General features: G+C 38.6%; 1 protein-coding gene across 1 annotated transcript; it reads left to right on the top strand.

Moving 5' to 3' along the window:
- The first annotated feature begins 10,044 nt into the window (after positions 1-10,044).
- LOC112450231 lies at positions 10,045-11,628 on the top strand. Its single transcript, XM_025004007.2, has 3 exons — positions 10,045-10,357; positions 10,455-10,509; positions 10,599-11,628. The coding sequence occupies exons 1-3, from the start codon at positions 10,076-10,078 to the stop codon at positions 10,871-10,873; spliced, it is 612 nt and encodes a 203-aa protein (XP_024859775.1). The 5' UTR covers positions 10,045-10,075; the 3' UTR covers positions 10,874-11,628.
- The last annotated feature ends 4,025 nt before the right edge of the window (positions 11,629-15,653 follow it).

Below are 15,653 nucleotides of genomic sequence, written 5' to 3' on the forward strand. Positions count from 1 at the left end.
TGGGGAGAGCACGTTTCTGTGTTCATGACACACTAAGCCACGGTTCAGTGCTGGAACGACTTCTGACAAACACGACCTCAGCCAGCGGTGCTTTGTCTCATCGTTTCGAACGCCTGCAAGAAATCCCAGGGCGCAGCACCGGACCTGAGCAAATTATTGCAGTTTTGGTGATTTTCTGCTATTTTTATTTTAAATAGCTGCCAAAACCAAAGAAGGAAAGAAAGAAAGAAAGAAGCCAGCTCAGTTTTACAAGAAGTGGTCTTTTTTTTTCTTTTAACTGCTACAGTTGTGGCTGGAAAATGTAAAGCTAATTCACTTCTTAATTTCTCATCCTTTCCCGGTGCTGCTGTGGTGATTTTCAAGTTGAATTTCCAGCATGACTAGTTTTTCCAAAGATCTGTCTGGTTCTTATGTAAGCTAAGATTAAACATTTATTGCTTTGATTGAAAAAAAAAATTACATAAACACTTCTGGAATAAGTAGAAAAAAAGACCAATTTTTTTTTATTTGTTTTTTCTCATAAAACCAGCATCTGGAAGCTTTTTTTTTTCCTTAAGCAGACAGGCTGCTTGTTGAGTGGTTTTTGAAGCCTTTGGACTCCTCAGGTGCTTCCTAGTTGTAATAGATTTTATAATGCTCTGTACTTTGTGGTGATGGTTCCCAAAGTTGGGGTCGGGACCCCAATGTGGGTCATGACAAACCAAGTGCAGGGGTCTTGGAACGATACCTGGAAATAAATTTAAATGTCAAAATGACTGCAGATGATATAGTTTTATTTTTTTTTGCCAATCATGTTCTAAAACATAAAATATATATATATTTTTTTAAGTGACATGATTGTTAAAACTTATCATTAGTATTTTCTACTTCAGCAAGCAATAGTTGGGTTTACATGAGCCTGAAACGGTTATTTATGGGGTCAGAAGGTGAAAAGGTCTGTTTTATGTGACTGGAACTGTTGACTTGTACCAAATGAATGTATTTGATCTTGGTGCTTTCGATCCGAGTCTGTAAACTGTGTGCTGGATGCTTATCTATCAGCAAACACAACCATAACACACTCAACTTCTGTGCAGCTGTTTGTGGTGTAAACCTATTGCTCACACTCACACACACACACACTCACACACACAGACAGAATTCGGGGTGAAGACAAGGAAGGAGATGAATGAAACAGGAGCTTCATTTCTTTTTGACTGTTTCTGCACTCATGGTGTGCACATTTCATTGTGATGTAAATATATTTTATATATGTTTTATTCGTATTTCTTAAATTATCTTAAACACAAACCAAATGCTCGTTGATTGTTGGGTAATATCTTTAAATGAAGCTGTGAAGCACATTACACTGACCTATAACGAAGTTTTATTCCTGTTTTTATAGAATGTCATGTTCTGTGTTACTGATGCTTGCACTGACGGTTTGAAATATTGTGATGCTTGAAAAAGTTAAACATTTGTTTTTACTGTCCAATGTTCACCCAAAAAAAGCTATGTAACATTCTGAACTTTTACCCAGGGATTACATCATGTTGTTATCTATTGTAACCTTTGGTAGAGATCATGTGTCGGTCCGGAGCTTTAATAAAAGCAAGTTTCCATTTTGCAATGAAGGCTGTTCTTTGTTTTGATAGTCCAGAGCCACTCTCAGTCTGTCTGTCGGTGTGTGTGTGGGTGAGAGTAAGCGGTTTCATCATCGCTGCCTGAAACGTTAAACGGCGTTTAACCAAAAGTGAAAGTGAGCTGAGAACAGAGCTGTGTCACGTCACACGTCGTCGTGTTGCACCACAGTTTGAACCCTTCAGGGCTCAAGTTTCACTTCAGCCGTGAAATCCTCAGCACAAATGTAAGGCTGATGCAAACGAAATGTCATCACAGCCCCGCTGCCGGAAGGCGAAGGTGGATGATTTATATTTTTGTCCATGTTTGTGTACCTGTCTGTTAGCAAAATATCTCATGAACCACTGGACAAATTTTGATGAAGCTTGCAGAAAGTAATCGTTGGATGTACCTCTACTACTGATCAACATTTAGGGTCAACCCGATTCAAGATGGCCGTCAGAGACAACTAAGCTTAACAACACAAAAACTCTGTGTTGTAGTAATTGAGAGTCATTTGCAACAAATATTCTGAGTGCTACCAGATCGCACAAGATCTTTGTTTAAAAATGTGCCATTAACTATTTGGGATCAACTCTGTCTGTTAGCAACAAATCTCATGAACCAAGCGGTAGATTTTAATGGAACGTTCAGGAAATAATCATTGGGTGTACATCTAGAACTGATTAACGTTTGGAGCCAACCAAATTCAAGATGACCACCACAGCCCACTGACCTTAGAAAACACAAAAATGACTATAACCTGGGCACTTTCACAGTCAGTCACCTAAAGTCTGGCGTGGTAGCAGCTGAGATCGATTTACAACACATCGAGAGTCAGCGCGCAGGTTCAGGTAATACAGCTAAAAACTAGTGATCAGGCCCGAAACCTGGGTGTAGTAATGGACTCAGACCTGACCCTTAAGGGACACATAAAAACAACTACAAAGTCGGCTTTCTACCACCATCATCTCCAGAATTAAAGGACTAATGTCACAACAAGACCTAGAGAAAATTAAGCGCTCGTTCATCTTTTGTCGTCTCGATTACTGCAACAGTGTCTTCACAGGTCTGCCAAAAAAATCAATCAGACAGCTGCAGCTGATCCAAAATGCTGTTGCTCGTGTTCTCACTAAGACCAGAAAAATAGAGCACATCACCCCAGTTGTAAAGTCCCTACACTGGCTCCCTGTAGCGCAGAGAATAGACTTTAAAATACTTCTATTAGTTTATAAATCACTGAACGGTCTAGCACCACAATACATCAAAGACTTACTATCATTGTATCAACCCTCCAGAACACTCAGGTCTTCTGGTTCTGGTCGACTTTGTATCCCCAGAACCAGAACCAAACATGGAGAAGCAGCATTTAGTTTCTACGCACCATCAATGTGGAAAAAACTCCTGGAAAACTGCAAAACAGCCGAAACACTAAACTCCTTTAAATCAAGGCTGAAAACTCACCTGTTTAGAGCTGCCTTTGATTAGTAGTCCCAAACAAATTCAGGTGAAAAGCTGCTCTGAACAAAATATCTTATTACATATTGACCGTCTCCTTATGATTATCAAGTGTCTGCTCAATGATTTTTATGATATTTTTTCGATGATTGTAATGTTTTTTGATGATTGTAATGGAATTCTACTGTTGTTTTTTATGATGTAAAGCACTTTGAATGCCTTGCTGCTGAAATGTGCTATACAAATAAATTTTTACTTACTTACTCAACATTTTACGTGCTACTCAGCTACAACTGATTAACTGTAGGACTCAGTCCAATTCAAGATGACCAACACGACTAACAATTACACAAACATGACTATAACTTAGTCGGTTTTACAGCTGTTGAGCTAAAATTACTTTGAGCATGAACGCACATAAATACTATTTTCAAGGTTTGACCAAAACGGCTACTCTATTATTTCTCAACATAAGATGATCTTAGTCTGTGGCTTGAAAAGTAGCACACAAAATGCATTCCTTCAAGGAATGTTAGGCCATTACTTTTACTATATTAGAGATTTTTGAGTCACTGTGCGTTAAATCCTAATGCCTATGTGGGACTGTCTATACTAAACTTGCATAACACGTCTCACATCAGAAACCAGTCTATTTTGATCTGGCTTGTTTAGTTTCTAATAATAGAACAAGGATTGACTTGATGGAAAATTTCCAACAGAAGTATACATGGGAAGTGATGAAACTTTTCTGTCAAACGCTGACGCCACAGAAAGTTTGAACCTGACTTCTGTACCACGTCTGAATTATTAGAGAGTCATAAACGGGTTTTCAAATTGTATGAAGAAGTTTCACTTGGTTTGTGTCACGAATAGTAAACAGGAAAAACAGCTTTAATAAATAGCTCCTATGTGACGACACACTTCCAGACACTCTACCTTTCATCACCACTGCTTTAGGCCAAAGCTTGGATTAAAAGTTAAACGGTTTTTCCATTGTTACAGTTGAATCATAGTTACAAATAAAGCGCTGGCGCCATTTTAGGTCTGACTCTAATCCAGTGGTGTCTAACCCTGGTCCCTGAGGGCCACTGTCCTGCATGTTTTACAAGTTTTTCTGCTCCAACACCTGATTCAATGGCTGAATTACCTCCTCATGTTCTGCAGATGCCTGTTAATCACCCATTGATTCAATTCAGGTGTGGTGGAGCAAAGAAACCTCTAAAACATGTAAGATTATGGCCCTTGAGGACCAGGACTGGACACTGCTGCTCTAATCCATAAACACACTGTCGACAAGGTATGCCTACATCTACATATATGATGTTGTTATTATTTACCTTGCCAGTCATCAGAACTTTGTTACTAACATGAAGAGTTCAGACATCATTATCAAATATGTTGAAACTGATTGTTTGAGTCCATTGCTTTCAGGCCACATAGCTCCTCCATGGTGTAGGCACTTTCTGTGCACACTAAATAATTATCAATGTTGTAGTATGAGATTCCTCTTTTTTCACCTCATATGGGTCAATCCCAACAGTAGCAATCTTCTGCATATATCTTTCCCTCACACATTGGTTCAGAGTACGTAAATACCTGGATTTAGTTTGCTTTGAAGCCATTGTTGTTTACTTCTTTCCTACCAACATGGCCGAGATTTTTGAGAACTATGCATGAAGATCAATCATAAACTGGATGAGATTGTATTTAGAATTAGTCACCAAATGAACCCATCACAGCTAAAGAAAAGGGCCTCCGTTTCCTTTTTCTGAAAGCCTCAACATTAAATTTGGATTCAAGACTTTTTGATTGACGTCCGTGTTGTCATGAATGCATGGCAAGTATAATTTCTCCAAATTTGTCCCAACCTATCACGTCCAAACGGTGTTCTGATGAAGGGATGGTTCTGTGAGAGGCCTCTGATCTCCTTTCAGCTCACTGCCATGCTCTTAAAACTGGAAAGTGTGTGTTAGGGATGACACTCAGCTACTACCACACCAGATTTTAGATAAATATCTGTAAAACTGATGGAGTTTTCCATGTTTAACAAAATAACAACATTTCGGTACATTCTGATGAAAGTAGGCATTAAAACAAGATTAACACTTGATATGTTAACATCATACTCAAGGTTTAAAAAAACAGGTTTTTGAGTTTATCTGATAAAACATTTTCTTTGTTCCTAATCAGTCTGATGAGTGTCGACTGAGATGGATTACTGTCTGTGACGAAGTCCAAAGTGACTTTATCTTGCAGACAAGAGAGACTGGCATCTGGTGAAACATTTAAGACAAGTACACATTTGTGTCTGATGTACAGCAACTCCAACCTGCCCAGGTTTCCAAACCATGACACTTGTGAAAAAGCTAAAACTGACTTAATAAAAGGTCTAAAGTACAGTGTCAATGTTGTTTTTCACCTTTTGGAAACAGCCCACTTTCTGTAGACAGTACAAACACTGGTGTCTCTTTCTGCACACACACTCACATTGTTTTTAAAATTTTAATTTTGCATCAGTGAATGTCCTGAGATATTTGTAGCATTCCACCTGTTCAGTGGTTTGTCTATTGATTTTGACTGACTCTGGAGTGTTAGTAGATTTTCCAAAGTCAAAGGCCATCTCCTTTGTCTTTGTGGTGTTGAGTTGTAGATGTGAGTTTTCACACTACTGAGGAAGGAGGCAATGATTGGGTGTTGACATTGTGAATATTTTTGTGCTCTCATTTGTTGTTTGTTTTTCTTATTGGATTATGGTGTGTCACGTCACGTAATCTGTCTAATTTAACACACGTGTGTAAAATAAAGGGTGTGTCCTCCAAACAAAGCTGGAGAACAACACGAACGCCAAACAGAGTCTCGTGCTGTCACGTTGAACGCTGAGCCAAAAGTAATTCTGCTAACATTGGGCCATGGCTGTTCTCATTACCTCCCAAAACCAGCTAAAGCTTCCGCACTGTCCTCATCTTATTGGACTTCTCTGCAGCTTTTATCACAAGTCATAACATCTCCCAACTGTAAAAAAATGGACATCCTGTGCATGGTAAAATCTGTGTTTGAATCATACCTAACTGGGAGATCTCTTAAGATATTATGCACACCATCACCACTCCACAGGTGTTCCCCAAGGCTGAGTGTTTGACCTCATCTATTTGCATCAACAACAGGTGCTTGGGCTCAGTTGTTTACTCGCATTGATGTCATTTCACTGAAGCACTGATCTCAGACATGTCCAAATGGATGAAGTCACAACATCCATTAAACATCTCTAAGATCGATCTACTGTTCATCTCAAACAATCAGTGCATTCATCACAAGTAAATGTAGAAACTATCTTCCAAACAAAGGCTGCAGTGTACCTGGCTATCATGATTTTGAATACTCTCTGGCCTTTAAAATTGTTCTACAAAATGTGAAACCAAAAGTGTTGCAGTAACAATCCCAGCAGTTTCAAACATATTAAAAACAGTCTTTCGGCCACTGACATTTTTTTTTTTGTAGTCGAACGGACAAACAGTTGCAGTCTAAACAATAAAACACAACCCTGATGTCGTATAATGTGTGTCTGGTATTTCATCTGCTGCTTTAAAGGACTTATATTGAACTCAGAGAAAACATTGGCTTCCTGGAAGACATCATGAGTCAGACTCATAAAACCAGACATTAGTGCTCAAGGTTCAAAGCTCAGTAGGTTTGCATAAAGTTTACACAAACATGTTGATATTTTCTACAAAAAAGAATACTGACATAATCAAATGTTACCAGCAACGTTTCAATCTAGAAATGAGTTTGTATATTTTAATAAAAGCAAACACTTTCCCGAGGTGCACCTATAGCTGAACAACATATGTCAAGATTGGAAAACAAAAAAAAACTAGTCCCAGTTTTGAGTTAAAGATGAATTCTTTTAGAAGAAAAGATGGAAAAGGTTGCTGTCAGGTCCAATCAAATCAAATCAATTTATAAGCCTTCAAATGACAGTGACATGCAATGACCCTATCCCCCCCAAAACCTGCACTGTTCATGCTTTTTAATCACAAAACTCAGTGTTATACATGTGGAAAATGTAAATACAAAAGCTTTATACCTTCATTTCCTGCTATGGTTCTCATTTTCATACTCTAAATCAATTTTTCTGCATAAGCATTTCTATTTTTATTTTTATTTTTATTTTTATTTTTAACGATGATTGCAAATAGACACCTGAAACCCATACACACCCCCAATGATTTCTGATTTCTTTTTTTTTCACAATGCCAAGAGAACCAAAAGCACAGTGAGTTTCACATAAAAAAAGATAAGAAGATTCTACCTGTTAGGACATGTACGTAGACAAACAGGAACTACAGCGTCAGGAAGCACACAATCCATATCCCCAAATAAGCTGGAGAAACAAGTCTGGTGGGGGGGGGGTTAAAAATAGCTTTACTACTGGTAGCCTTCCAAACCGTTTCTTAATGTGGAGAGTTTCCATCACTGAACATTTACCGTCTTCTGACTGACAGCACCTGCAGTGAAACATTACAGACAGTAAACCCAAATGTTTTAAGTCGAGCATTCCTTGAAGGAATGGATATCACCACCTGCTTTTAATGCCAAGCTTTTAGACTAGGACCCTCCTGTGTTGAGAAATGACACAATTAAAGCTGTTTTGGTCAAACCTTGAAAACAACGTTATGCAGAATCTCATGCGATATGTTGCATGGTCTAATAGTGGTTGAACTTCTTGTAGCAGTAGGCAGTAAGAGCAAAACATTGTGTTCATTACTTGTGCAAAAGCAGACGGAATCAGAAAAGAGTATTTTGTTACAGCTTCACTCATCTAATCACTGCTGCAGACTTCCAGCCTGAGCTACAACTCGAAGCACTCGGAGAACAAAATACCTCCTCCAAGGCCATTGTGTTATTAAGAAATAGTCTGATCCAGGTCATGATCCAAATCACCACCAGAATTTATTCAATTGCTATTTGTGACAACCCAAAGATTTCCTGACAATTTTATCAACATCCGTTCATTAGTTTTCATTTGTTGTTTTTGTGGGTTGCGCCCATGAAAAACTTACCAAATCTTCTCTACCAACGCTAAACTGCTTATTCTGCTATTGACTCTTGTTTGGTGCCATTTATTGGACAGGATGATTGAAGTCTGAAGAAACAAGACATATTGGCAATTTAACAATTTATTCATGTAACAAACAAGGGCCTCCGTAGCACATGGAAGAACCATACACAGCCACAACAGCTTGGCGCCTCGTCATGGTGCTCTGTGGGGACAAGTGTTATAATCTTGGAGAATGGAGTTCACTCCCAGACTTAGTACTCTTTCCACCTCTGATATTGGTTACTTAGACCTTCATGAAACCAACTTTTTTAATTCACAATTTTAGGGTATTGGCCTGTTTTTCTATCAGGTTTCCTTGGAAAGATTTCAGCCAACAGTCCGAAACCACCTACGTGTTCTGCACTCAACCTGCAGACCTTGAAACCAAGGATATACAAGTGAGATAAAAAAAAAACTGCAAAAGGCTAGACTATGTTAACAACCACAGATAAGCAGTTTTGCATATCATCTGAGCACACAGGCAGCCAAGGCTGAAGCCAAGACAGATATAGAACAAAGTGCTGATTCAAGGGACTGTTTGGCTCTGTGAGTGGGAGTGACAATAACAGTGATGCAAGAGCTCAGTTTCTCCTGTGAAGGAATTTCCTGCCAAATGGGTTAAACTCTCCACCTACAGAGACTGAGGTGTTTCAGGTCCCGTCGTCATTTTTTGCTTTTTGTATATTGTGTTTCGGCCAGGCTTTCTGTTTTCTCACCTCTGCTTTGGACTGAAACGTAGGATAAAAAAAGGTGATACAATAAGAGAGGCATAACGTTGTTGATGTGATGTTCCACCCACGCAGGTCCTGCACACAATGATGGCACTGCCAATTGTAATCAGAGATGACATCAAACAGATTCTGCCGTTTTTACAAGGCAGTAAAACTGGTTTGCCTTTAAAAAAAGGGGCTGTGTTATGAATTTATGCTAACAGTCATGAAACCTTGCTTCATTATCCGCCTACGACAAAATTGCAACGGCAACTGAGCCCTTTGGAAATATGTGGTTAGATGTGCGTTAATAAAATTTAGCAAGTGATCTTATCTAATTTGGGATCGCAAGTATAGACAAGCAAAATGTGCTGACGTTAAAGTCAGCACACTTGTGAACGACACACTTTCCAAACTTCCCATGTCATAATGGCAAAAATAAAAGACGAGCTTTGCTTAAAGTTGCACAATTTTCTTCTTCAAAAAAATGTGATCATGTAGAAACAGAAATGGCCCAAATATATGATCAGACAATAAAGACACCTTTTGCGCAAACAGCTCAGTGAGTTTTTGCAAAAACAATTCAGGTTTACTAACTCTTGAACTGATTTTTTTTCTGATGTTACTGTATTCTCTTTAACCTTTAGTGTAAGGTAGGTAGGTAGGTAGGTAGGTAGGTAGGTAGGTACATTTATTTATATAGCACTTTTCAGCACAAGGCGACTCAAAGTGCTTAACTGTGTAACTGCTAGATTGCTCAAGTCTGCAAGTCTGGAAGAATGCAATGATTTTTGTGCTAATTGTATGGGAAAAAGAGATTAAAAAAAACAAAACAATCTTGCCATTCTACAAGAATAAAATGTGGAAATTTCTCTATGCAACATGAGCCTGGTGCAAAAGTGGCCCATAAATGACAGCGTTTCAGCTCGAGACTGAAGCAGTTTCCATGTGAGCGTGATAAAGTCTGTCAGAGACTCAAATATAACAGCGAGAGTTTAAATGACATTAAAAGACAGTAAAGTTTAATCATTAAACTGGTGTAGGAGACAGAGGGATTCCCTCACTGATATCGTGCTTCCTTGTTTTCGTTGCGCAGAAGAGGGAGGGCGGAGCCAGAGCGAGTCTGGGATTCCCACTGTTTCTGTCTGTGTGGGAAGACACAGGGTATATTAAGGAGCCATGAGTGAGTGCAGGTTTCACATTGTGCATTATGGACAAACAACAGGCAGCACTGGAGGAGACACTGATGGGGGACAGGAGGCTGTACACAATGGCTGCAGGCCATTTGGTAGCTCCTCATCAACCAAGAGGACCCCGTGACTTCTTTAAGTGGGCAGCTGCTCTGATAGTGGTGATAAGCTTGCTCCTTGTGGCTTCTGTTACTGGCCTTATCGCTTGTTATTTCTTCTTCAAACCATCAGCCATCGAACCATCAGCCATTGAACCATCAGCCATCACACCATTGGCCATCGCACCGTTATCCAGCAACCAGGTGAGAAACCGATTCCAGCTCTGACAGAAATATTTTGACACAAATATCTCATCTTTCGGCGGATCTGAATACTTACTTTGTGCCTATTTGTTGACAGGAAGCTCTACACGAGAGAAACTCAACAAAAGTCGTCAAAACAAGCAAATTAGACGGTTAGCATAAATAATCTGCTTCTTATATTCTTCCACCAGGTATTCAGATCTGTGTATGCTAACAGGATTTATTTGTACTCCTTCTTTAGGGATTGCTCGGCCTGAAGGACATCACATCTTCACAGTAGAAAAAGGTGCAACTTACCTAATCTACGGATGGGTGAAATTCCAAAATAAAATGGATGAACTGCCTGAGCTCATACAAAAGATTAATGACCAGGAAAGAACCTTCAGCAGTCGAACAATAAAAGAAACAGAGATCTTCTTTTTCGAAAAGGTCCTACTGGCCAATAACTCAACAATAAGACTTTCACCTTTTAAGTCTAAATACACAGACAGCTGTTTTCACATGTATGAGCTCTGATTTTCAACTGTTTTCACATAACTGAAATGTAAAAAATGTACCGGTGCACAGGTGATGCAGTTTCTGCATGGAGTTTGATTTAATTTGAAGTGAAGCGGCTTTACGGTTGTGTGGTTTTTGGTGTAGGTGTGACTGTTCCTCCCGTGCTGAGCCAAGCACATCAAACCAAAGCTACTGCTGTGGGTTTGACCATCAACAAGTTGCTTCTTCAACAACAACAACAACAGCAACAAAATAGGTAATAACAATTGGCAACTCAGAGTGCGCTCTGTTTTTTTGTCATCAGCCATCTGTCACACGCATCACACAACAGTGATGATCTCACTTTCATAAGAAAAACCTGCTCGTCCAGTCATCTTTGTCTCTCTGAATGAATACTCTTACCTGTGAAGTTGACCTGTCAGGCAGAAACTGAAGCTTATTTCCCTGTTTATGCAGCTCACAGGTAATTATATCTCCCAAGAAACTGTGAAATTGACAAAATAAAAAATTGTAAAAGTGTAAAAATCAAACAAAAAGTTTTTTGGAGAAACTTTATTTTGTCTTTCTGTAAGTCCTTGTTTCAGTCATGTCAGTGTTTTGTATTTAAAAATTGTGGGCATTAATGTATTCACAGTTCACTATTCAGTGCTTGCTTCTTAATTTTTTGTTTGTTTTTGTGGGTGTTTGCAGTAAATGAAACTTTGCGGGGGTTAGGAGACAGACATATTGAGTTTACAGTGTTTTCAGTTGTGTCATTGCATGCATGGAAGCAGCAATAAATTTCATTTTTTTGATCTATCAGTCACATACGAGTGTTGTGTTCTCTTTTCATACTGGAATCTGTACCAATAGTGGAAACAGGAATAGCTTATTCAACCATCCATCCTCTTTACCCACTTCTCTTTTCCGGGTGATGGGGAACTGGTTTCTTATCTCCAGCCATAATTGCGCGAGAGGCGGGGGACACCCTGGACAGGTCGCAAGTCCATAGAGACAGACGACCATTCACACCAAGGGGCAATTTCAAGTTGCCAATTAACCTAACATGAATACTTTTAATCTGTGGGAGGAAACCAGAGTAAACCCACATTAGCACAGGGAGAACATGCAAACTCCAACCAGAAAGGCAACAGCATTAACCACTGCCCCACTGTGCCACCCTGTCTTATCTATTTTTAATTAAAGTTGATTTGTTTTTGTGTGACACTAAAAAAATAAAAAAAGGAAAGGAAAAGTCGTCGTTTGGGTCTTTCAGACATACTGACTCACCACCTTCCTCCTCTTTTCTCATCATGTGCTCTGTTCTGCTCAAACCTGCATCTACAGGAAGACTACTGGAAATAAAAGCCCTGATTAAAAGCCCTGAAGGCATAACCTAACAAATCTAGTAACAGATAATAACTTGTCCTTTTGTTTTGTCTTTTTATATTAATAAATGACTTTCTAATGGGATTGGTTTAGTAAGAGGTGTATTAAAATGCATAATGCCTTAAGCACAAAGGCTCTAGTTCTCAAAGTTAGCAATACTTGTTTATGTAATGTTAACTTTAATGTTGTATGAATTATTTTTTTCTAAGTCTGTAAATAAACAAGTCACAGTAGCATGTAGAAGACAGTATAGAACTACACTAATTAAATACTTAGGGGGTAATAATGGATTCAAAAATTTTAAATCACAAACTAAAAAGTTGTGAATAGAATCAAATTCAGTCTGGTAAATTTTAAACAAGTATGCTTGATCTATGTTAGACCTTAGCATATGATTAGTAATGATGGAGCAAACTGAGCCCTCCCTTGCCTCATTTCTAAGTACAGAAACTTAATTTGCCAAAAGGCTAAAATAAATTTTATAGATCTGATTATCATTTCCGCAACCCTTTATCTCCCTGTTGTTCATGCTGACTGATCAATCTTCGAACTTCGATCAAGGAGGTTCTGTACAGAGTTCTGATAGGCATGTGTTTTTGGTATCTGGTTTTCCACAGAAAAACCCCCCAAAAGAGTTTCAATCAAAATTTAATCGTGTAAAAACAACGTTTCTATTTATTTAGAACAGAAATAAAGGATATAAAGGTATATTCTCCAGCTAATATGTACTTGAAGCCAACAGTTTAGGAAAGCTTGTTATTACCTTTGAATGGTTTCTACATTTAAATGTTGTTTACAGCACATATACTGTATATGGTACATACCAGTGTTTCTCAGCTCTAGTTGACAGTATAAGCTGCATGTGAATTTTAGTTGTGTTGAAATGTGTGTGCTAAATTAGTAAAACATCTAAAATATGCACCACAGAGTATCTTGATGATCAGGCAGGGGCACTTTAGTATACATAGTAAATGCAAAATACAGCTCTGGTCTGTCCTATATCTGTTTTGATTATTCACTAATAGCAAGTGAACCCAAGGAGCCCAGGAGGTATGTTGTCTGGGGCTGTTTGCTTCTGGTAGGGTCTCCCCTGATTAGCTGGTTCTGGGTAAGGGGCCAGACTAAGTTCAGTAAACCTTGCAATGATCATAAGACCAAGAAACCAAGTTACCTGCCAAACTAGGGACACCGGAATCTCTTTCTTTGGAGTCAGGCCTGGAGGAGACCCCTAACCCAGGAGGGGATACTTAATGTGAAAGGAAGCTGAAAGGAGGTCAGCTTGTGGGACTCCAGAAGCAGCCGACAGGTACTGGCAGGCTGGATGGATCAAAGCTTTGACTGTTGCAGAAACAAAACTTAGAATATGGGAGGAGTTTGATGAGGCTACAAAGCAGGACATTTGATCAGCTTGGAAGCAATTCTGGCAAACCACCAGGCAGCTCAGGCGAGGGAAGTAGTGTTTCAGCATCACTGTTCAGTGAGGACAGGGTGCTGCCTACCTGAACTGAGGACTCGCTTCCCATCTGAGGAAGGAGTAGTTTGAGGTTCTTCTCAGCCCGAGAGATTCACTTTCTTTAGTGGGAATAAGGGGATGGGGATTCATTATTTGATAAATAAATAAATGTACAAACTTATCAAAACTTATTAAATTGTACTTTACTTCAGTGGGGCCATTTAATTAGCATTTCATGTAAAACATTCAGAGCTTGTTTGTAAAATGAGATCACAAGTTTTAGTAGGAGTTAAGTTGCTCAGTTCCAAAAAGTTACACAATAAGAAAAGTAGAACAGAAACATTGTATGTACTATATAACTGAGCAAACTTATTAGACAAAAGGAATTACCATTAATTTTGATAGTTTTGGCCACTTTTCTAATATGATCCTCAAATATAAGATGGTAATCTAATTTCCTATATAATCACATTGAGACCTGTGTGAAAACCAATATAAATATGCATTTAAGCCCTCCAATAACTCGGTTAAAAACTGACTGTGAATACTAAATGTTTACATGTTTCAACACGAGGCGACAGTGCTACTTGTCCTCACATGAAAAACTTTCCACAGATTGCTTTTGAGTGATCTCTCAGTAGGAAGTGAAATTTTTCATGCAGCACGTCATCACCATGATGTAATGTCTGAAGTAACACCAGTGGTTCCCCTCCCCCACACATCTACCCACATTTTTGTAGCTTTGCTTCACCAAGCTAAAATGTGAAGCCCATGTTGCCCTCAAGAAACCTCAAAGCCGTCGAGTACATGTTTTTAAGGTCAGAGTGAGAGTGGTTAATTACAAAATTAGACATCAGGCTTTGAATAAGAATTGCAAACATATAAATTATTAATAAACTGCACCAATAACTTAATTACCCAACCTAACAAATTATAAAAAGCAAAAGTATGTAGAAGTCATTTTGACTCTAATTAGAAACAAGAGTTTTGTCAGACATGATTATTATTTTTAGATTTACTAAAACATGTAAAAAAAAAAAGCCAATGATATGGAAATTTATTTTATTTATTTGCAAATTGACATTAGATCATTTAAAAATATTTCCATTTGCTTGGCCAGTCTGTCTAAAAAAACTCATTATTATTATACTGTCAGGAGTCCAGCCTGCAGTTTCCACCCTCTATGAGAATCACCTCCTAACCAAAGTAAGGAAAAGTCAGCTCAGCTGCTTTGCTCACCCATTCAGTCTGCCTGCCCTTGAATACCTGTTACACTTACCTTATTTGGAATCCTGCATCCCCCAGAAACCTGCAAAAGAAAAGCAGAAATAGGAACACTTACAGTTATCAATAGATTCATTGTTGTTGAATTCACCTCTGGAAAATTACTTTGATTCCTTCTTGCAGACGTCATGACCTGTGTTGCCAAATGGGAATTGCTGAAGTACTGTACCAGTGGCCTAAAATTATTGTATTTTGAGGAAGATTATCATACACATCCAAATTGCATTTTCAAATGGCTCAGAATGATCTCCTTCAAAATCACATTATTATAGACAGTGCATATCATAACCAATAATGCAGTTTTACCTTTTAATTATTCTAAAGAAACAATGCAGAATGAGCCACACAGCAGGTCAACAATGAGAACAAGGATAAAACATGGAACAAAATACAACCTACAGATCAGTAGTCACATCGTTATGCTCCTTTAACAGATGATAATATGCACAATGACAGAAAATAAACAAGTAAGAATAAAATTGTTTCACACACATTTTTATCTAACTGTCAGATGCTGGCAATGTAGTCAAATGTGTCTACAAGGCTTCCTCTTCCTCTGGTAATCTTCACTTAATGTTTTGACCAGCTGTCAGACACACTGGCAACTGCCTGATAACATGGAAACTTGACTCATAATGCCACTACTTTTGCCCTCTGGGGCCGATTTTAGATGTGCCAGCTCCTTGCAAATCA

Source organism: Kryptolebias marmoratus, linkage group LG24 (genome assembly GCF_001649575.2).
Source record: "Kryptolebias marmoratus isolate JLee-2015 linkage group LG24, ASM164957v2, whole genome shotgun sequence".
NCBI lineage: Eukaryota > Metazoa > Chordata > Actinopteri > Cyprinodontiformes > Rivulidae > Kryptolebias > Kryptolebias marmoratus.

What these genes read in the sequence shown, in the direction of transcription:
- LOC112450231 (XM_025004007.2), top strand. Translation starts at nt 10,076, where the DNA reads ATGGACAAACAACAGGCAGCACTGGAGGAGACACTGATGGGGGACAGG. An exon ending in CACCGTTATCCAGCAACCAG is followed by an intron (nt 10,358 to 10,454) that starts GTGAGAAACCGA and finishes ATTTGTTGACAG; the next exon opens with GAAGCTCTACACGAGAGAAA. An exon ending in CAAAACAAGCAAATTAGACG is followed by an intron (nt 10,510 to 10,598) that starts GTTAGCATAAAT and finishes CTCCTTCTTTAG; the next exon opens with GGATTGCTCGGCCTGAAGGA.